Consider the following 22,602-nt stretch of genomic DNA (forward strand, 5'->3'; position numbering starts at 1 on the left):
GGAAGCTATTTTGGCTGAAGTAAAAAAATGTGGGAAAGACTTGAGTTGGTGAAATAAAAATGTTTTTGGTAATGTGAGAAGGGATTTGGATCGATTGAAGAAGAATCTAGCCAAGGCCGAAATTGAAGCCATGACTAGTGGAAACAACTTTCGGATTAGGAAGATTAAGAAGGAGATTGAGTTGTTGTTGGAGAGAGAAACTATTATGTGGGCTCAACGGTCAAGAGTGCTTTGGGCAAGGCAATGAGATAAGAATACCAAAGATTTTTATAGTTGTGCTACAAGGAGATATACGAAAAATGTGATTGAGGGGATTAGAGATGAAGATGACATGTGGAGAGACCAACCGATTGATATATCTTCAGTTTTGGTAAATTGCTACAAGAGCCTATTTACCTCAACTGAGCATATTATGCCCTAAAATGTTTTTATCATGTGTGCCCTTTGTTATTGATGGTGAGATGAATGTCGCACTAAGCCAAGAGTTTAATGCAAAAGAAGTGGAGGATGCATTAACCAAATGGCACCACTCAAAGCTCCCAGACTAGATGGAATGCCTCCACTTTTCTACCAGCATTTCTGGGGCACAGTAAAGCAGGATGTCACCACTTCCATTTTGACATGGTTGAATTCAGGTACCTTACCTACCCTTCCAAATCACACTTTATCATTCTCATACCTAAAACAAATAAGCCCGAATATGCACACCAATTTCACCCAATTAGTCTTTGTAATGTGTTATACAAAATCTACTCCAAAGTTCAAGCCAACCGTTTGAAAAAATTACTACCCTCCATTATTACTGAACACCAATCAGCTTTTACAAAGGATAGATTAATTTCTGATAATGTCCTGGTAGCATTTGAGATCCTTCATAGTTTGCAAACTTATAAGTCTAAAACTCATGGTTTTATGGCAATAAAATTGGATATGAGTAAGGCTTATGATCGGGTAGATTGGGATTTCCCAGAAAAATTGATGAGACAAATGGGTTTTAATGAGAGATGGATCCATTTGATTATAGGGTGTGTAAAAACTCTCATATTTGGTACTAGTGAATGGAGAGCCTTGTGGTATAATTCAACCTACTCATGGGATTAGACAAGGTGACCCACTATCACCTTTTCTTTTCCTGCTTTGTACAGAAGGCTTAAATGGGTTAATCAAGAGAGTAGAAAATAATGGAGAAATACATGGTTTCTCACTTTGTAGGAAATGACCTAAACTAACCCCTCTGCTTTTTGCAGATGATAGTCTTCTCTTTTGCAGGGCAATCATAAAAGAATGTGGCAAGGTGTTGGAGATTTTGAATTTGTATGAGGAGGCATTAGGGCAAAAAGTCAATAGAAGCAAAACAACATTATTATTTAGCAAGTGCACTCCAATAGAAGCAAAGCATGCTATCAAGGTGGCTCTTGGCGTTCTGGAAATTATGCAATATGAGAGTTACTTGGGTCTCCCTTCTTTTGTTGGTAGGGGGAAAAAAGCGAGCTTCAATTATATCAAAGAGAAAATATGGAGGAAGTTACAAGGATGGGAACTTAAATTGCTTTCATAAGCAGGAAGGGAAGTGTCGTTGAAGTTAGTTATACAAGCTATCCCCACCTACTCTATGGGTTGTTTTAAATTACCCATTGGTTTGTGCAATGAAATTGAAGCCTTAATTAAAAAATTTTGGTGGGGACAATGAGGAGACTGAAGAAAGATTCATTGGGTTAAGTGGAAGAAATGACAAGGTCTAAAATGGTGGGTGGAATGGGTTTTAGAGACCTAGCAATGTTCAATGACTCTTTACTAGCAAAGCAAGCACGGCGACTTTTGCACAGCAAAACATCTCTATTTTATAAGGTGTTTAAGGTCGCCTTTTTCCCAAATACTACAATTTTGGAAGCTGCTGACTCAAGAATGGGATCCTATGCTTGGAAGAGTATTCTTAGAGGAAGGCATATTATTCAAAGAGGAGCAAGATGGAGGGTTGGGAATGGAGAGAAAATAAATATTTGGCAACACAAGTGGTTACCAAGGAAGCACCCACCACAATTCCCAATCTGCCACATAAATGACTATGCAAACTCCATGGTCTCTTGTTTAATTGATCAAACCACACGGCAATGGAGGGTAGATTTGGTGGATGGTTTATTTGTGGCTGAAGATGCAGAATTAATTAAGGCAATACCACTGAGTCAAGTAGAAGTAGAAGATGTTCTGTTTTGGCCTTACACAAACAATGGATTGTATAGCTACAAATCGGGCTACCGTTTCCTCAAAGAAGAAGCTGAAATGGAGGTCACAACTCGAGTTCCACCACTTAGAGATAAGCATGTTTGGAAAGCCATTTGGTCGATGCAAGTGCCACAGAAGGTAAAGAATTTTATATGGGGAGTGTCGGGGGAATAAGATTAAGTTTTCCTTCTGATAAATGAGATTTGTGTTGGGTTAAGGGCCTAAACCGAAACTCAACGATGGGCTCGAGGCACGGCCCAAAGGCTATCGGTGAAGATTTGAGGAATTCACTTTATTTTATTCCTTAGGCTTAGGTTAAGACCGAGAAGAATGGCCCATAAACAATTCCTACAGTAGACATGTCAGCATGATTAAAAAGCATACTATAAGAAATAGCCCAGCAATAAAATGTTTCTACAGTAAAATAGCCCAGTGGTAAAATGCCCCGAAGGTAAAGTAAGACAGAATAGAATGAACTTTTAGTTATTAGCTATTTCACAAATTAAGGAAAGTATCCACATTTTCAAACTCATCATCCATTGGCTTTGGAGAAAAGTCTTCTAATACAATAATGAGGGAAAAATTCTATAGTAATAGTTACATCATAACCTTCAATAGTAAATAAGTAAATAAATATCATGGGCTCAATTATTACAAATAATGAGGAAAACTTGGTGTGAGATGAAGGGAGAGATAGAGATTCCAGCTAGCGCAGCAAGATCATTATGGTGTCCAGGTATGCTCGTGGATATGGTATGAGTGGTGAGTAATAAGGGACATTTCAGGTAGTATGAGTAGTGAAAGAGAGTGTTTAGTAAAGCTACTGGAGCTTTCTACTGGGGATAGGTAAGTGTTTATGAGTAGAGTTGTGAGAAGTATTTGTGAGCTATTAGCTGAAGAGCTTATTTTATAAGTTTGAAACTAAGAACTCAGAGACTCAGAACTTTGCCAGAGCTTAGAGAAGGCTAAACAGAGAAGTTAAGGAAGAACTCTTTTTTATTAGTGTATCTTTTAGTGTGTATGGGTCCCCCCTTGAAGGATTAGTGGAGAATTCCTTTTATAGTTGAGTTTAAGGGGGTAATTAGCAAATAATCTTTGCTAAATCTTTCTCATTCTTCAGAAAATCCTTAGAGAATCGTTCCTAAGATTTTGGCCAAGAGTGGTAAGCTCAGCTTTTTGAATGTTCTTACTGTTTTGGGTAATAACAACTGGGATTCTGGCCTAGCATTAAATGCTGATTGGCCTTAGCTGATGGGATTAAAGCATGTATTAAGCTAATGATCTTGGTTTCTAGAATCAGAGCTCACTAGGGCAGATTGTATTACCCTAAGCTAGGTGTCAATCTTGGAGCTCTATGCTGGGAACTCTGCTGGAATCCCTTTGGTACCCTTCAAACCACATTTTCCTAAGTTTCTCCATTTGGGTTCATGTGCTTGTTCCATGAACCAAAAAGTACACATTTTTGGCATAATAATGAACTGATTTCAAGTTGTTCTAGAAGCTTTCATGGCCTGGTTATGGCTACCCTTGGTCCTTGATCGAATGGGTTAGAGAAGAAAGGAGATACAGCTGGATAAAGCTTCCCAAATTTTTGTCATGTCACCTCAACTTTATGTCATATGAGAAATGATGAAAATGAACTTGGCAAGGAAGGGTTTAACCCCTGCCGGACATGTGTCCCTCTTGTGATCTAATTGGACAAGTTGGAGTTGATGGTGATGGGCTCCAGATATCAGGTTATGCTGAGACTTGACTGGTTAGCTCACGTGAACATCAGCTGCTCGGATTTGTATATGAGCTGGGCTAGCCCAGCTAGGTTTTGTAGTTGAGCTTCTTTGGGCTTGGTCATCCCTACAAAATTGAATGGTTTTGCCATGGGTAATATACATGGGCTTTTGTAGTTAGTTGATTATGAGAAAATAGGCATAGTTCCTATAAATTTTGTAAAAGAAATATTTTTTGAGAGATGAGTAATTTATAATTCCCATGAGTTAGGGACTTTAGTATAAATTTTGCCAAGAAATAGTTTTGGGCTTTGAGCATAATGTAATTGTTTTTGCCAAAATAGTATTTTGGACTTTTATAAATAATTGCCAAAATAGATTTGGGTTTTGTAAAGCAGTGCCAAAATAGTACTTGGGTTTTGTGAAACAGGTGCCATAATAATATTCGGGCTTTATAAAATAGGTGTCAAATTAGTATTAAGGCTTTGTAAAATAGGTGCCAAATTAGTATTTGAGCTTTGTAAAATAGTGCCAAAATAATATTTGAGCTTTGTAAAATAGGTGCCAAATTAATATTTGGACTTTGTAAAATAGTGCAAAAATAATATTTGGGTCTTGTAAAATAAGTGCCAAATTAGTATTTGGGCTTATAAAATAGTGCCCAAATAATATTTGGACTTTGTAGGATTTTGTAAAAATATTGCTGTGTAGCAATGGATTTAGTCAGAATGCCATGTAGCAACGAGCTTAAAAAATGCCATGTAGGAACAAACTTTAGAGGTGCCATGTAGCAACTGGCTTTAGAGGTTTGTGTAACAATGAGCTTTATGAGAGAGTTTCGTTGGGCCTTTTGGATTTTTCTCACATGGTAAATGATTTTGGGCTTTTTATTAAAGATAGTATAATTGTGTGGCCCAATTTTGGTAACAATAAGATAAGTATTTTGTGAAAACCCATTTGGACAATATGTGGGTAATATGTGTGAGAGGGCCCAAGATAATTATGGGGCTTATATGTGGATATTTGTGGGAGTCCAATAACATGGATAATATTTGAGTAATATGTGGAGAATATTTGTGCGGGCTCAAAATAGCTTATGGGTTTGTATGAGTATTTTTTTTATGAGTGGACTAATGAAATTAGAGCCCAAAAATTTGTACCTCAACAGAGAGCATGTCAAAATGTCATGCCAACGAAGTACGCTTTGATGAAGAGAACCGTTATTGCGAACTCATTCTATGAACAATGCCGAGTTGAAGCTAAAGACCCACTCCATGCTCTGTGGTCATGCACTGAACTTAATATCATCTGGGCAGATCAGGCACTATGGAATTTCCGAAATGCCGCTGGTTTTGTGGACTTCAAAGACCTGGTCTCATGGATAGTATTAGAGGGCAAGCAACTAGATATATTTGCAGTCACGGCATGGACAGTTTGGAGTCAAAGTAACCAGGTTCGTCTACAAGCTCTTGCTATTGCTCTTTACCAAATCGCTACTGCATCAAAAACTAGCTTGAATGACTTCCACATGAAGAGGCAGAGGACAAAGACACAGGTGCGACGAATTGGGCGAATATCTCATAATCGCTGGCTGCCTCCTCCAGTGGACATGATGAAGATAAATTTCGATGGTGCTGTTTGTTCAAAAAATAAAAGAGCTGGTGTAGGCATGGTGGTCAGGGATACTAACAGCTTGGTCTTAGCTTCTTGCACAAAGCCAGTGCACCAACCATACAAGGCAGCGGAGGTTGAGCCATTGGCAGCAGCTATAGCCTTGTCCTTTGCAGTAGAGCTTGGTTTTCGACGTGTTGTTCTGAAGGGAGATTCAATGCAAGTGATACAGGCATTGAGGGAGAATGATCAATCCTTAACACCTACGGGTTTGCTACTTGAGGATGTAAGAATGTTATCCCAAAAGTTTAAACAATTGCTACATTCTCGTACCAAAAAAGATGGCAATACTGTAGTTCGTAGTCTGGTTAAATATGCATTAAGCATCCCAGATTTTTTAGTGTAGATGAAGGATGTTTCACCACACATACATTTTGTTTTACAAGCTTATCTAGCTTACTTACATTAATGAAGTTCAGTTTTTTCTGCAAAAAAAAAAAAAAAAAAAAAAAAAAAAAAAAAAAAAAAAAAAAAAAAAAAAAAAAAAAAAAAAAAAAAAAACCCCCCTAAAAAAATAAAAATACTAGAGCTATTGTTACAGTATTTTACCCTAAGCATCAAATGTTGGCTAAGTTGTACTTAATTTACAAAACTCACACTTTTGTGGGATTTAGGATAGATTATGGTAGGCAATCTTATGGATTTTACCCCCAAAATTTTTTTATTAAGATACTAAATCCTGCACTCAAACCTAAAATTTCCTGCTTTTTATGGAAGGCACTTGTCAAATGAATAATTTTTTCTTAACTATTAATAAGATATGATATAATTGGTGATAGATTCAAACAAAAGTATTTTTTTAAAATTACAATAAATCAGATTAACCATTATGAAAAATATTGTGTAACATTAATACATTACCCATTTTATCAGTTGCCAAAAATAAAATGTAGACTTTTGACTTTGATGATGGATGCCAATTACTGTGCGACTGTGTGAGGTAGTAAGCAATTTAACGTGAACAGGAGTCTTGTTAGTAGTCAACTCACCACCCTAACAATAGTGGAGCAAGGGTATATGTACAGTAAAAATGGATAACATTGAGAAATTTTCATTGGTTCTTATTTGAGTTATTATTAATATCCCTTTATTTTTTTATCTACCACTAAAATAATATAAACATTATAATAAAATAATATTTTATTCAACTACTAAAATACAACCACAATCAAAAGTAATGGTGGACAATGGGAGATACACGAAGAGGTCGTAAGTAGAGAGACAAAAGCAATGTGAACACAAAATAAAAATAAAAATTTATTTTTCAACTATAGTGCATAGTTAAAAGTAGTTGTGCACTGTAACTATAGAGCCAAAAAATATAACTTTGTCCTCTACTATTACATGGTACATTTTGATATTTAGTGGTGCTAAAAATAGCTATATAGCTATTTAGCAGTTAGCACCACTATTATTTAACACCACTATTATTAATAGCTATTTAGCACCACTATCTTATTTGAGTTATTATTAACATCACTTTAATTTTTTTTATCTGCTACTAAAATAATATAAACACTATAATAAAATAATATTTCATTCAACCACTAAGACACAACCACAATAAAAAGTAATGGTGGACATTGGGAGATACACAAAGAGGTAGTAAAGAGAGAGACAAAAGCAATGTGAAAACAAAATAAAAAACAAAATAAAAATTTACCTTTTAGCTACAGTTCACAGTTAAAAGTAGTTACACACTGTAACTATAGAACCAAAAAATATAGTTTTGCCTCCACTATTGTATGGTACATGTTGATATTTAGTGGTGCTAAAAATAGCGAATAGTTATTTAGCACTAATATTGTTAGTGCTCTAACAACCCATCGCAATAATCCAATATCAAATTCTTTTTACCAAATTTTTTTGTTTCTCTGAACTTTCTCACAATAATGCCTCGCTAGCCTGAAAGAACCAGTGCCAGTGCTTGTAAACTTGAGGAGATTGAGAACGAAGCAAGTGAAGTTCCAGACATAAAAGGCACAAGTGAAGAGTAAATAGAACGGTGCCGTTTTACCTTTAATGTTAATGTCTTAAGTCTGGCACGTATGCACGTGTGAGAAGCAGTTGAAGTTTAAGCCCAAATCTGTAACTAACTTTCCCTCTATTTACTGTGTATATATAGTGTAACCGTCTCTGTATTTGTGATGTTGAAGATCATATCAGTAAAATAGATTTTATAATTCAAGAATTCAGTTTTTCTTTTCTTTCTTTTCTCTCTGGTCTTTACTTTTCTTCAGCTATTCTCTGTAATCTTTCATAGCCCCTACCGAGTCACCGACAGTAAAGGGAGGAAGGCAACGCGGGCACACTAAATGCGATGGCACATTGGCAATGTTATGAAGCACATGCAATTGCAATGCACAGAGTCATTCATTCACCGACGCACAAAACGTCTTTTTCCTTTTCTCTCACTCAAAAAGTTGGTTTAAGGGTCAAATTGGGCAATCAAATAGGACGTGGTCACCGGACCCACATCAGCCAATTTGCATTTCTTTTTTTTTCTTTGGGTTGGCCAATTTGCATTTCTATTTTCTAGTAGAAGTGGTGGACTTGATACTCATGTATGGTAGATAATCATTCTCCGGTGACGATGATGACGATGTGAAAGAAGGCCTCAAATGAAATCTCAATGTTATTTTATGGCCAGGTAAGGTTAAAGACTACTTTACTATTTGTCGATGACATCTTTCTTTTTTTTTTTTTTTTTTGAGAAGAATTTGTCGATGACATCTGGAATCTAGATCTAGGCAACAAAGAATGATACAATTAATTACAACCTTAGATTCAAGGAATATTGTAGTATAGAACAACACAAAATAGTACAAGTAGAGTAACGTGATTGGTGCTCTTGAGAACGCCTAATTAATATGATGATTGTGATTCACTCAACGTGGATTTGACACATCAAAAAAAAAAACGTGGATTTGACCAATACAATTAGATTTTGAGTTATGCTAAATTAAAATACTAAAATCAATACATTTTTTAAAATTTTAATATAAAAAACTTATAAATTGGTGTGTTCAAAATATTATTAGTACCACTTTTTTTTTATTAGTACATATAAAATTTTATTAGTACCACTAATAATATTGCTCACAAAATATTATTAGTACCACTTAAATAATATATAATAAATGAATGTATATGTGGATTACTAGTCGTTAATCCATACTATGCATAAGAACTTATTATTTGTGAGGTGGACTAAAATAATTTTATAAAATTTTAAATTGATTAAAAAAAACTACATCATTGCATGATTTACTCTTGTATGACTTCAATTTGTGTTACAATTTGATGAAGAAGTCATTGCTTAAACGTGCAATGGCTTACAAAAAATTTGTCAGATGGTTTCAGATACTGCAAAAAAATAACTTAAAAATTCAAATATTAAAACTTTTGAAAGACCAAAAAATATTAAAAAATCAAATGATTCGCTGTTTAGAAATTATTGAAACAAAACAAAATATATTGACTAAATAATAGAGAAATATAAAAGAAAAATGGGTTACATTAAAAAAAAATAATCCATGGCTATTGTAAGGATGCGTTTGGATCCTTAGGCCCAAGGAATGATTGGATCCAAGCCCAATAAACCCAATACAATGAAATTGTAGATAATGGATTGGAAAATTAGGTTTTAATGAATGAGATAACAGTTAGAATGGATTTTAAAAGATAATCAAACAGAAAAGGACGGGAGTTATCTAAGTAAATCTATCCTCGGCACAATCCGAGGAGGTATTTTCTAGTATATATTGATTGAAAATGGTTACAAATATGGTTCAAGCTGCTACAATACTTTCTCTTACAAATTTCCGATCCTCTATTCTCCAGGGGTCCCTTACATTATATATCTCCCTTTTAATGATCTTGAACCTCCATGTGTTGATCATCCAGGCCACTACTTGAGTGCCTGACCCATCGGATACCCTCTTTGACCCTCTGTGAGTTAGAATAGTCAAGACAGCACTGTTCAGGGGTTTTCTCTACATAAATGCGGCTAGAAAGTTAGTTGCAAATCATTCAATGCGGTGGTAGCAGTTTTTCCTTAGATATTTCTGAGATTTCATCCCTCTTATACATTTATAATACACATCCCTATCAATAAAACCTCCTGGAAGGTCACTTTGAATGATATGATATACCTTGATCTGTGCTTTGTTCGTCCGAGGAGATACAACTCCTCGGACCACCTTCCCAGCTTTTCTGTTTACATCTTACGCATGGGATTCGGAGCTTAACCCCCTCACTACTGTTTATCCGTCCTCAAACCAATTAACATCATCGGCCAAGGCCCAAGACCCAATATACAATTTCTTGGGCCCTTATCCTTATAGCTATAACTATTGAAATGAATCAAAAGATTCAAAGTCTACAAATTATAGATGATATGTGTGTGTGTGTGTGTGTGTGTGTGTGTGTGTGTGTGTGTGTGTGACTACACAAATTCAAAGATATATAAATAAAGAATAAGTTATTGAAACAATTCAAAAAATATATGACCATTCAAAAGAGAAATATAAGAAAAAGAAAAAAGTACACAAACCTATAAAAAAATAAGTTTTAAATTTTAACGGGTCTAAACTTTAAACAAACCTTATCTGCATATGGCCCATGCTAAAAAATGTTGAGCAGGAGCCCACATTGAAATAATGAAAGCCACACCTCCTTTAATATATCGTATATAAGCTTTCTACTGAAGAAATTAACATACTTTCATCTCGTGAGGTGAAGTAAAGACATATGCAGTAGCAACAACCTTTAATTTCAATTATTGCAAACTTTTTTATCTTGTAAAAAACGACTAAAGAGTGTTTGGTGATTCATGTACGAAAATTACTTTTTTAAAAATACATGATTAACCATTATATATATATATATATATATATTAACAATCTAAAGGAGAAGAAAATAACAGAAGAAGAGCTCATATCTCTATTCGGCTTAAAAAAAAATTATTGGGGTTTTCACTGCTTTTATAGTGTTCATGATTAACCCCGCAAATTTGGAGATAAATTATCAACGTTTGAGTTTGAGTTTAAGTTAAACTTGTTTGAGAGATAGAGTTTCACTCCTTGTTAAGTTTAGACTAAATAAAAATAATTTTGTTTTAAAAAAAATGATAATGATGAATTTGAGTTTAAGTTGAACTTTTTTTTTTTTTTTCAAAGAAGATAAGTTAGACTTGTTAGAGAGATGGAGTTTCACTCATTGTTAAGTTTTTTTTTTTTTTTTTTCAAGAATGTTGTTAAGTTTAGACTAAACAAAATAATTTTATTTTAAAAAAAATGATAACGATGTGGCAAGCTTTGGAAAGGTCAATAAAAAGTCAAAAGCTTCGATTATATATATATATATATATTGTGGGGCTAGAAAATCAGGCAGCCTCGGCCCACCTCAAACCGGGCCCAGAGGCCCGCGCCGAGGATGCATGAGGGGTCCGAGGATGAAAGCGCGAGGTCCGGCCCCGAGGAACATATCCGAGGATGGCCCCGTCCTCGGGCATCCGAGACCTCGGAAGAACACGAGCACCACCCCACCAAAGAGGGGTCTTCTTGAATATCCGAGGAGGAGAGGTTCTAGTGCCACGTGTCAGCGACGGGAGCACGGCGAAGGAGCAAGTCTTAGGCGAGCTGTCACCTCTGCATTGAATGCCCTCAACTAACGTCCTAACCGCATTAATGAGGACATGACTCCTGAACAGTGCTGCCTTGGGTGCTGCAACCCACTGGAGGAATGGAGATGCGGCTGATGGGACAGGCTCTCAAGTGGTGGCCTGACTGATCAACAAATGGAGGGTTAGGATCAGTTTAGAGAGGTATATAACGTAAGGAGTCTCTCCTGAAAGGGGGACAGGAGATCGGCATTAAGAAATTCTGTAGTGACTTGTGTCCTCTGAACCTTTGTAATCAATCTTAAAAGAAATAATAAGAACGCCAAACTTCGGAGGACCAGTCCGAGGAGCATCATTGTGCATCCCAATTCATGTTTAAGTTGATAAATCCACATGCAACCATGCAGGGCAGTTGCACCCCTTACTAAGGCCTAGTTCTTGAGCCCACTCTCTATAAATTCATTGAAGGGCAAGCTAGATCTGGGCCTACTCTCTCAACTTGAAGAAGAGCCCAAATCTGGTCCCTACATATATATATATATATATATATTAGTACAATAGTACCACTTAAATATTAACTCAATTGATTAAAAAAAACCTTGTTTTCGAATAAAAATTTAAAATTTGAAATAAAAAAATAAATCATCATAAAACAAATATCATAAGTTTAAATTCTATCATATCTCTCTTTTATCCATCAAAGAAGTTATGTTTAAAGAAACTAAACAAACTTAACGTAGATAAATTATTTAGTCCCCCACTAGAGAGCCTTATCAGTAATGCCAAGTGATCATTCTATTCAATAATATAACGCCATGTGTTTAATTAAATTGAATAAATAATCTTTATCACAATTTTAATCACCATCCAAATAAATAATAAATTTGTAAAAAATAAAAATAAAACTTCACCATCAACTCCTCTTCCTATCTCCGATACCAATAGTCCTCTAAAAATCAAAAAAATCACAACAACATCAACATTTTACAAAATTGCCAATTTAAACTAATGAAGCAGCAATCAATAACTAATTTGATGAAATTAATAATTGACAACTTTCTTAACTTTAAAAAGGAGGTATGCAAGGTTTATCTCTACCTAAGGAGTTAGTGCTCTCTGTCTAATTTCCTTGACATTGTAGAAGTGGTGTCACTTCCGTGAAGGTGTGGATAGTTCCCTCGGAATAGTAAGACTATTCCTAGGCTTGTTGGGTTCTCTTTTAGGTGATTGGGAAACAGTTGAGGTGTAAGTACTATGGACAATTTGGCTCATTCTTGGAACCGGCTTACTCTCTCCGAGAGAGAAGGGCTGGGGTGTAGTCTTACACACAAGGAAAGTGTTACGGAGTTTTCAATTGTATCGGAATTTTTGACAAGAAGAGCTATCAATGTGGAGGTCATAGCTAGAACATTCACACCACTATGGAGAGCTAGAAATGGCGTCAAAATCAAGAAGTTTGGCGATCATAAAATTCTGTTCATGTTTGATAACAAGGGGGATGTGGATTGGATTCTCAGCAGTGAACGATGGAGCTTCGATAAGCACCTAGTAGTTATGCAGCGATACGAAGGCAATAAACCTCTACATGAAATCAGTTTTGAGAGGACGACCCTCTGGGTGCAAGTTCATGGACTTCCATTTAAGTATATGACTTTGGAGGCGAGAATCAAAATCTGTGAAGTCATAGGTAAAGTGATTAGGCCAATAGAGACAAGATTTTTTGATGCCGGTAACTTTATATGCATCCAAGTGTCCATTGATTTAGCCTTGCCATTGTGCCGTGGTTGCCTTATATCACTAAATGATGGGAAAGAAATATGGGTCCCTTTCAAATACAAAAGATTGCACAATATCTGTTATTGGTGTGGGAGGTTGACTCATGATGACAGAGATTGCGATCCTAGGATTGAGAGCAAAGGACTTTGAAAACTGAACAGAGGGAGTTTGACCCACATCTAAGAGCTCCACCATTTGTCCCACCTAAGAGGAGTGTTATCACCATTCGTGGGTATTATGCTGAGAGGAAGAAGTCAAGCCCTACCACCTCGGCAAACCAAAACTCAGACCAGCCACCACAGCAAGGTAGATAAACAAGGCTGGAGCAAACACATAGTGAAGATGAACATTATATGGACCAAGTTAATGCCCCATCAATGTGTAGCGGTATTTTAGGAATTAAGATTTCGGCTGAAACAGAAAGTAATCAATCATATCAAGCTCACCTTGTGATTGTAGTGGATTTTAAAAGTCATGATGGTGAAACAGTACTAAAAGATATTGGTGAAGAATTATGTAGGGGAAAGGAGTGTAATTCGGCAACAGAGGTGTTAAGGGACTCTTCCTCACGTGCAAACTCAAGTGATCCTAGTCTGCAACTTACAAAGTCACGTGCAGATCAGGATTTTCCTAAGGTTTCATCACCACATGAGAATGCACGCAGTCTCTCTAGCTAGACACGTAGAAACAAATTGAATTTTTCAAGTAGTTCAATTCAAATGCAGAAAATTTCGAGTCAGAAAAGAATTGCCGATGAATTTGAGTACCAACTTGAGTTTCCTTCCAAACATCTTCAAGGTTCTTATGTTGATGATCAGACAACTTTTTTATTAGTGGAGGCTAGAAGTCAACCCCACCAACAACAATGAGTTGCTTAGCAAGGAACTGTTATGGGCTTGGGAACTTACGTATAGGAAGAAAGCTTGTGGAATTGATATGGGCAAAAGATCCCGCTATAGTGTTCTTAGTTGAGACACTTACAAACAAAGCAAGGCTATAATTCATTCAGAATAGTATTAATTTTGATCATAGATGGGTGGTCCCTAAGGTGGGGCACAGTGGTGGTTTGGTTCTTTATTGGAAATCATCAACCAATTTGATTATAGAAGGGTCAAGCAAAAATTTCATTGATGCTGTTATTGACAAAGGATTAGAGAGTGAATGGCGTTTAATGGGTTTCAATGGCAAACCTAATACAGCAAGACGGAATGAAGCATGGGATAAACTCAGGAGTTTGATTTCGAGACCGGAGATGCCATGGCTATGCTGTGGTGACTTCAATGAAATTGTTAGACATGATGAGAAATTGGGAGGAGCAACTCGATCCCATAATCAGATGCAACAGTTTAGAAATGTGATTGATGAGTGTAGCTTTATGGATTTGGGCTTTGAAGGTCCAAAATATACTTGGAGTAGTCATTTCGAAAATGGTAATTCAATATGGGAACGACTTGATAGATGTTTGGCTACTAATAGTTAGTTTCTGAATTTTCCAAGAACGAAGGTGTATCACTTGAGGTGCAATTCTTCATATTATAATCCAATCCACATTGTTTTCTCGAGCATTGATCCCCTTACCCAAAAAAAATTGTTCCATTTTAAGGAGATGTGGTTGTCAAGTACAAGGTGTGAGGAAGTGGTTCAAGCAGCATGGACTAGTGGTGATGATTTCGGGTCTGAGGAAGCTATTTTAGCTGAAGTAAAAAAATGTGGGAAAGACTTGAGTTGGTGAAATAAAAATGTTTTTGGTAATGTGAGAAGGGATTTGGATCGATTGAAGAAGAATCTAGCCAAGGCCGAAATTGAAGCCATGACTAGTGGAAACAACTTTCGGATTAGGAAGATTAAGAAGGAGATTGAGGTGTTGTTGGAGAGAGAAAGTATTATGTGGGCTCAACGGTCAAGAGTGCTTTGGGCAAGGCAAGGAGATAGGAATACCAAATATTTTTATAGTTGTGCTACAAGGAGATATAGGAAAAATGTGATTGAGGGGATTAGAGATGAAGATGACACGTGGAGAGACCAACCGATTGATATATCTTCAGTTTTGGTAAATTGCTACAAGAGCCTATTTACCTCAACTGAGCATATTATGCCCCAAAATGTTTTTATCATGTGTGCCCTTTGTTATTGATGGTGAGATGAATGTCGCACTAAGCCAAGAGTTTAATGCAAAAGAAGTGGAGGATGCATTAACCAAATGGCACCACTCAAAGCTCCCAGACTAGATGGAATGCCTCAACTTTTCTACCAGCATTTCTAGGGCACAGTAAAGCAGGATGTCACCACTTCCATTTTGACATGGTTGAATTCAGGTACCTTACCTACCCTTCCAAATCACACTTTATCATTCTCATACCTAAAACAAATAAGCCCGAATATGCACACCAATTTCACCCAATTAGTCTTTGTAATATGCTATACAAAATCTACTCCAAAGTCCTAGCCAACCATTTGAAAAAATTACTACCCTCCATTATCACTGAACACCAATCAGCTTTTACAAAGGATAGATTAATTTCTGATAATGTCCTGGTAGCATTTGAGACCCTTCATAGTTTGCAAAATTATAAGTCTAAAACTCATGGTTTTATGGCAATAAAATTGGATATGAGTAAGGCTTATGATCGGGTAGATTGGGATTTCCCAGAAAAATTAATGAGACAAATGGGTTTTAATGAGAGATGGATCCATTTGATTATGGGGTGTGTAAAAACAGTCTCATATTTGGTACTAGTGAATGGAGAACCTTGTGGTATGATTCAACCTACTCGTGGGATTAGACAAGGTGACCCACTATCACCTTTTCTTTTCCTGCTTTGTACAGAAGGCTTAAATGGGTTAATCAAGAGAGTAGAAAATAATGGAGAAATACATGGTTTCTCACTTTGTAGGAGATGACCTAAACTAACCCCTCTACTTTTTGCAGATGATAGTCTTCTCTTTTGCAGGGCAATCATGGAAGAATGTGGCAAGGTGTTGGAGATTTTGAATTTGTATGAGAAGGTATCAGGGCAGAAAGTCAACAGAAGCAAAACAACATTATTATTTAGCAAGTGCACTCCAATAGAAGCAAAGCATGCTATCAAGGTGGCTCTTGGCGTTCTGGAAATTATGCAATATGAGAGGTACTTAGGTCTCCCTTCTTTTGTTGGTAGGGAGAAAAAAGCAAGCTTCAATTATATCAAAGAGAAAATATGGAGGAAGTTACAAGGATGGGAACTCAGATTGCTCTCATAAGCAGGAAGGGAAGTGTTGTTGAAGTTAGTTATACAAGCTATCCCCACCTACTCTATGGGTTGTTTTAAATTACCCATTGGTTTGTGCAATGAAATTGAAGCCTTAATTAAAAAATTTTGGTGGGGACAATGAGGAGACTGAAGAAAGATTCATTGGGTTAAGTAGGAAGAAATGACAAGGTCTAAAATGGTGGGTGGAATGGGTTTTAGAGACCTAGCAATGTTCAATGACTCTTTACTAGCAAAGCAAAATTGGCGACTTTTGCACAGCAAAACATCTCTATTTTATAAGGTGTTTAAGGCCTCCTTTTTCCCAAATACTACAATTTTGGAAGCTGCTGACTCAAGAATGGGATCCTATGCTTGGAAGAGTATTCTTAGAGGAAGGGATATTATTCAAAGAGGAGCAAGATGGAGGGTTGGGAATGGAGAGAAAATAAATATTTGGCAACACAAGTGGTTACCAAGGAAACACCCACCACAATTCCCAATCTGCCACATAAATGACTATGCAAACTCCATGGTCTCTTGTTTAATTGATCAAACCACACGGCAATGAAGGGTAGATTTGGTGGATGGTTTATTTGTGGCTGAAGATGCAGAATTAATTAAGGCAATACCACTGAGTCAAGTAGAAGCAGAAGATGTTCTGTTCTGGCCTTACACAAACAATGGATTGTATAGCTACAAATCGGGCTACCGTTTCCTCAAAGAAGAAGTTGAAATGGAGGTCACAAACCTAGTTCCACCACTTAGAGATAAGCATGTTTGGAAAGCCATTTGGTCGATGCAATTGCCACAGAAGGTAAAGAATTTTATATGGGGAGTGTCAGGGGAATAAGATTAAGTTTTCCTTCTGATAAATGAGATTTGTGTTGGGTTAGAGGCCTAAACCGAAACTCAACGATGGGCTCGAGGCACGGCCCAAAGGCTATTGGTGAAGATCTGAGGAATTCACTTTATTTTATTCCTTGGGCTTAGGTTAAGACTGAGAAGAATGGCTCATAAACAATTCCTACAGCAGACATGTCAGCATGATTAAAAACCATACTGTAAAATGTTTCTACATTAAAATAGCCCAGCGGTAAAATGCCCCAGAGGTAAAGTAAGACAGAATAGAATGAACTTTCAGTTATTAGCTACTTTACAAATTAAGGAAAGTATCCACATTTTCAAACTCATCATCCATTGGCTTTGGAGAAAAGTCTTCTAATACAATAATGAGAGAAAAATTCTATAGTAATAGTTACATCATAACCTTCAATAGTAAATGAGTAAATAAATATCATGGGCTCAATTATAACAAATAATGAGGAAAACTTGGTGTGAGATGAAGGGAGAGAGAGAGAGATTCCAGCTAGCGCAGCAAGATCATTATGGTGTCCAGGTATGCTCGTGGATATGGTATGAGTAGTGAGTAATAAGGGACATTTCAGGTAGTATGAGTAGTGAGAGAGAGTGTTTAGTAAAGCTACTGGAGCTTTCTACTGAGGATAGGTAAATGTTTATGAGTAAAGTTGTGAGGAGTATTTGTGAGCTATTAGCTGAAGAGCTTAGTTTATAAGTTTGAAACTAAGAACTCAGAGACTCAGAACTTTGCCAGAGCTTAGAGAAGGCTAAACAGAGAAGTTAAGAAAGAACTCTTTTCTATTAGTGTATCTTTTAGTGTGTATGGGTCCCCCCTTGAAGGATTAGTGGAGAATTCCCTTTATAGTTGAGTTTAAGGGGGTAATTAGCAAATAATCTTTGCTAAATCTTTCTCATTCTTCAGAAATTCCTTAGAGAATCATTTCTAAGATTTTGGCCAAGAGTGGTAAGCTCAGCTTTTTGAATGTTCTTACTGTTTTGGGTAATAACAACTAGGATTCTGGCCTAGCATTAAATGGTGATTGGCCTTAGCTGATGGGATTAAAGCATGTATTAAGCTAATGATCTTGGTTTCTAGAATCAGAGCTCACTAGGGCAGATTGTATCACCCTAAGCTAGGTGTCAATCTTGGAGCTCTATGCTGGGAACTCTGCTGGAATCCCTTTGGTACCCTTCAAACCACATTTCCCTAAGTTTCTCCATTTGGGTTCATGTGCTTGGTCCATGAACCAAAAAGTACACGTTTTTGGCATAATAATGAACTGATTTCAAGTTGTTCTAGAAGCTTTCATGGCCTGGTTATGACTACCCTTGGTCCTTGATCGAATGGGTTAGAGAAGAAAGGAGATACAGCTGGCTAAAGCTTCCCAAATTTTTGTCATGTCACCTCAACTTTATGTCATATGAGAAATGATGAAAATGAACTTGGCAAGGAAGGGTTGAACCCCTGCCTGACACGTGTCCCTCTTCTGATCTAATTGGACAAGTTGGAGTTGATGGTGATGGGCTCCAGCTATCAAGTTATGCTGAGACTTGATTGGTTAGCTCACGTGAACATCAGCTGCTCGGATTTGTATATGAGCTGGGCTAGCTCAGCTGGGTTTTGTAGTTGAGCTTCTTTGGGCTTGGTCATTCCTACAAAATTGAATGGTTTTGCCATGGGTAATATACATGGGCTTTTGTAGTTAGTTGATTATGAGAAAATAGGCATAGTTCCTATAAATTTTGTAAAAGAAATATTTTTTGAGAGATGAGTAATTTATAATTCCCATGAGTTAGGGACTTTAGTATATATTTTGCCAAGAAATAGTTTTGGGCTTTGAGCATAATGTAATTGTTTTTGCCAAAATAGTAAATAATTGCCAAAATAGATTTGGGTTTTGTAAAGTAGTGCCAAAATAGTACTTGGGTTTTGTGAAATAGGTGTCATAATAATATTTGGGCTTTATAAAATAGGTGTCAAATTAGTATTTGGGCTTTGTAAAATAGTACCAAAATAATATTTGAACTTTGTAAAATAGGTGCCAAATTAATATTTGGACTTTGTAAAATAGTGCAAAAATAATATTTGGGTTTTGTAAAATAAGTGCCAAATTAGTATTTTGGCTTATAAAATAGTGCCCAAATAATATTTGGACTTTGTAGGATTTTGTAAAAATATTGTCGTGTAGCAATGGATTTAGTAAGAATGCCATGTAGCAATGAGCTTAAAAGATGCCATGTAGCAACAGATTTTAGAGGTGTCATGTAGCAACGGGCTTTTAATAGATGCCTTGTAGCAATGGGCTTTAGAGGTGCTGTGTAATAACGGGCTTTTAAGAGGTGCCATGTAGCAACTGGCTTTAGAGGTTTGTGTAACAATGAGCTTTGTGTAACAATGAGCTTTATGAGAGAGTTTCGTTGGGCTTTTTGGATTTTTCTCACATGGTAAATGATTTTAGGCTTTTTTGTGGAGATAGTATAATTGTGTGGCCCAATTTTGGTAACAATAAGATAGGTATTTTGTGAAAACCCAAGTTAGATAATATGTGGGTAATATGTGTGAGAGGGCCCAAGATAATTATGGGGCTTATATATGGATATTTGTGAGAGCCCAATAACATGGAGAATATTTGAGTAATATGTGGGGAATATTTGTGCGGGCTCAAAATAGCTTATGGGCTTGTATGGGTATTTTTTTTGAGTGGACTAATGAAATTAGAGCCCAAAAATTTGTACCTCAATAGAGAGCATGTCGAAATGTCATGCCAACGAAGTACGCTTTGATGAAGAGAACCGTTATTGCGAACTCATTCTATGAACAATGCCGAGTTGAAGCTAAAGACCCACTCCATGCTCTGTGGTCATGCACTGAACTCAATATCATCTGGGCAGATCAAGCACTATGGAATTTCCGAAATGCCGCTGGTTTTGTGGACTTCAAAGACCTGGTCTCATGGATAGTATTAGAGGGCAAGCAACTAGATATTTTTGCAGTCACGGCATGGACAGTTTGGAGTCAAAGTAACCAGGTTCGTCTACAAGCTCTTGCTATTGCTCTTTACCAAATCGCTACTGCATCAAAAACTAGCTTGAATGACTTCCACATGAAGAGGCAGAGGACAAAGACACAGGTGCGACGAATTGGGCGAATATCTCACAATCGCTGGCTGCCTCCTCCAGTGGACATGATGAAGATAAATTTCGATGGTGCTGTTTGTTCAAAAAATAAAAGAGTTGGTGTAGGCATGGTGGTCAGGGATACTAACAGCTTGGTCTTAGCTTCTTGCACAAAGCCAGTGCACCAACCATACAAGGCAGCGGAGGTTGAGCCATTGGCAGCAGCTATAGCCTTGTCCTTTGCAGTAGAGCTTGGTTTTCGACGTGTTGTTCTGAAGGGAGATTCAATGCAAGTGATACAGGCATTGAGGGAGAATGATCAATCCTTAACACCTACGGGTTTCCTACTTGAGGATGTAAGAATGTTATCCCAAAAGTTTGAACAATTGCTATATTCTCGTACGAAAAGAGATGGCAATACTGTAGTTCGTAGTCTGGTTAAATATGCATTAAGCATCCCAGATTTTTTAGCGTAGATGAAGGATGTTCCACCACACATACATTTTGTTTTACAAGCTTATTTAGCTTACTTACATTAATGAAGTTCAGTTTTTTCTGCAAAAAAAAAAAAAAAAAAAAAAAAGCAGCAATCAATATTAAAAAAAAAAAAAAAAAAAACTGATTAAAGCTTTGCGTGCAATAATTTCAGTGTGGGAGTCATTGAAATGTCATTGCGCAGACTCAAAGAGGGAGCATACGATGCTACAACTTCCACCTCATCAGAAGCACAAGGAAATTGAACATTTTGAAAATGAAAAAATAATAATAATAATAATAATTAATGGGGAAAACAAAGTGCAAAGGGAGACCTTGAGAGCATCTCCAGCGTTTGGGCATTCGGCTCTAGTAGCTAAAATTTGAAGAATGAGGTGCACCGTAGATGCTCCAACAGCTTTGGCAAACATGAATTTTTTTAGGGCTAATGAACAGTAGCCCATCAAGTCTGATGGGCTACTGTTCATTCTTCAAATGTATATTTTCTATTATAATAATGATGTGTTGTATAAAAAAATGTTGGAAGATGTGTAGTTGTTAAAAAAATAATAAATAATGAATGAAAAAATAATATTTAAATCAGATAGAGAATAGGATAGAGAATCTGTTGGAAGTGTATTTGAAAAAATGGGTAGGCAAAAGTTAAATGTCACTGTTCATTAGCCAAACAGTTCAAAAATTTGACTACTCTGCTGGAGATGCTTTGAGAAGGAGAATTAAGGAAAAAGGCAGGCAAGAGAGTAACTTCAAGGATTTCAAAAATCTCCCACCGAGGTGATTTTGGGAATGTTGATGCTACAGTAATTTTTTATTTTAACAAGACTAGCGGTGTCGGAGATAGGAAGTGAGGGTTGATGGTGAAGATTTTTTTTTTATACTTTGTATAATTTATTTTTATTTGAACTATGATCAAGATTGTGACATAGATGATTACTCAATTAAATGCACACTTGGCATTATATTATTGAATAGGAAAATCATTAAGCATCACTAAAGTGGTCCTTTAGGAGGGTTAAATAATTTATCTCCAATGTGTGGAATTTAATTTAGGTATTTGCCTTAACCTACTTATGGATCCAATGGTTTCAAGTTGTAAGAAATAATAGTCCTTGAGTTGAACTAATATAATGTCATTGTTCACAAAGGTTTAAATTCAAAACCTATATCGTACACCAAAACACTAACTATTGGACCACACTCTAGATGGTTGAAGTTTATTGTGATTTGATTACATAATGTGTTTCTCTCTTTAATGTCTTTGATTATCATCCTTTATTTTTACTATATCTTTTTATTGGATGTAAATTTTAAAAATCTAATCATTAGATTGCATATTTTTATTATATCTACCATACTTGCAAAGTTTCACGAAGATAAAAAATCAATAATTATATTATCAATGGCATGTTGAAATTTTAAATTTTTGTGGTAAATAATTATGTATTAAAAAATAGGTTTATTGATCAAATAGTAAATTACATCCAATTTGAACGAAATTTTATATGCATGTTAAGAACATAAAAAAATATAATTTAATGGTTAGATTTTCAAAATTCACATTCATTAAAAAGATATAAAAAAAGTTTGAAAAGTTTCTCCTCAAACTAATTTGGAGAAAAAGATTTTCCTTTTAATAATTATCGAGTTTCATATTTAAACGAAAAAAATTATATTATATTTAACTTTTTCATACATAACACAGATTATGGACTAGTTTTAGTATAATGTTATTTATATATATATTTTTTGGATAGGAAGTATGATGTCAATTAGCAACAAAGAAACAGGGTATGGACTATGGATATGAGCCGATTAGACTATAGACCCAACAAAAGCCACGTAATCATCACATTATCCACAACTTATCAAAAATTGAAGCATTGGA

The 22,602-nt window shown here is 36.1% G+C and overlaps 2 protein-coding genes across 2 annotated transcripts; both read left to right on the plus strand.

Moving 5' to 3' along the window:
- The first annotated feature begins 520 nt into the window (after positions 1-520).
- On the plus strand, positions 521-1,558 carry LOC112030800 (uncharacterized). Its single transcript, XM_024063466.1, has 2 exons — positions 521-635; positions 1,248-1,558. Exons 1-2 carry the CDS (start codon positions 521-523, stop codon positions 1,556-1,558), a joined length of 426 nt encoding a protein of 141 aa, XP_023919234.1.
- A 10,937-nt stretch (positions 1,559-12,495) lies between these two features.
- Positions 12,496-13,167, plus strand: LOC112000829 (uncharacterized protein At4g02000-like). The gene has a single exon (XM_024032998.1). It carries the CDS (start codon positions 12,496-12,498, stop codon positions 13,165-13,167), a length of 672 nt encoding a protein of 223 aa, XP_023888766.1.
- The last annotated feature ends 9,435 nt before the right edge of the window (positions 13,168-22,602 follow it).

This window comes from Quercus suber, unplaced genomic scaffold, assembly GCF_002906115.3.
Source record: "Quercus suber isolate HL8 unplaced genomic scaffold, Cork oak 2.0 scaffold_273, whole genome shotgun sequence".
Classification (NCBI taxonomy): Eukaryota; Viridiplantae; Streptophyta; class Magnoliopsida; order Fagales; family Fagaceae; genus Quercus; species Quercus suber.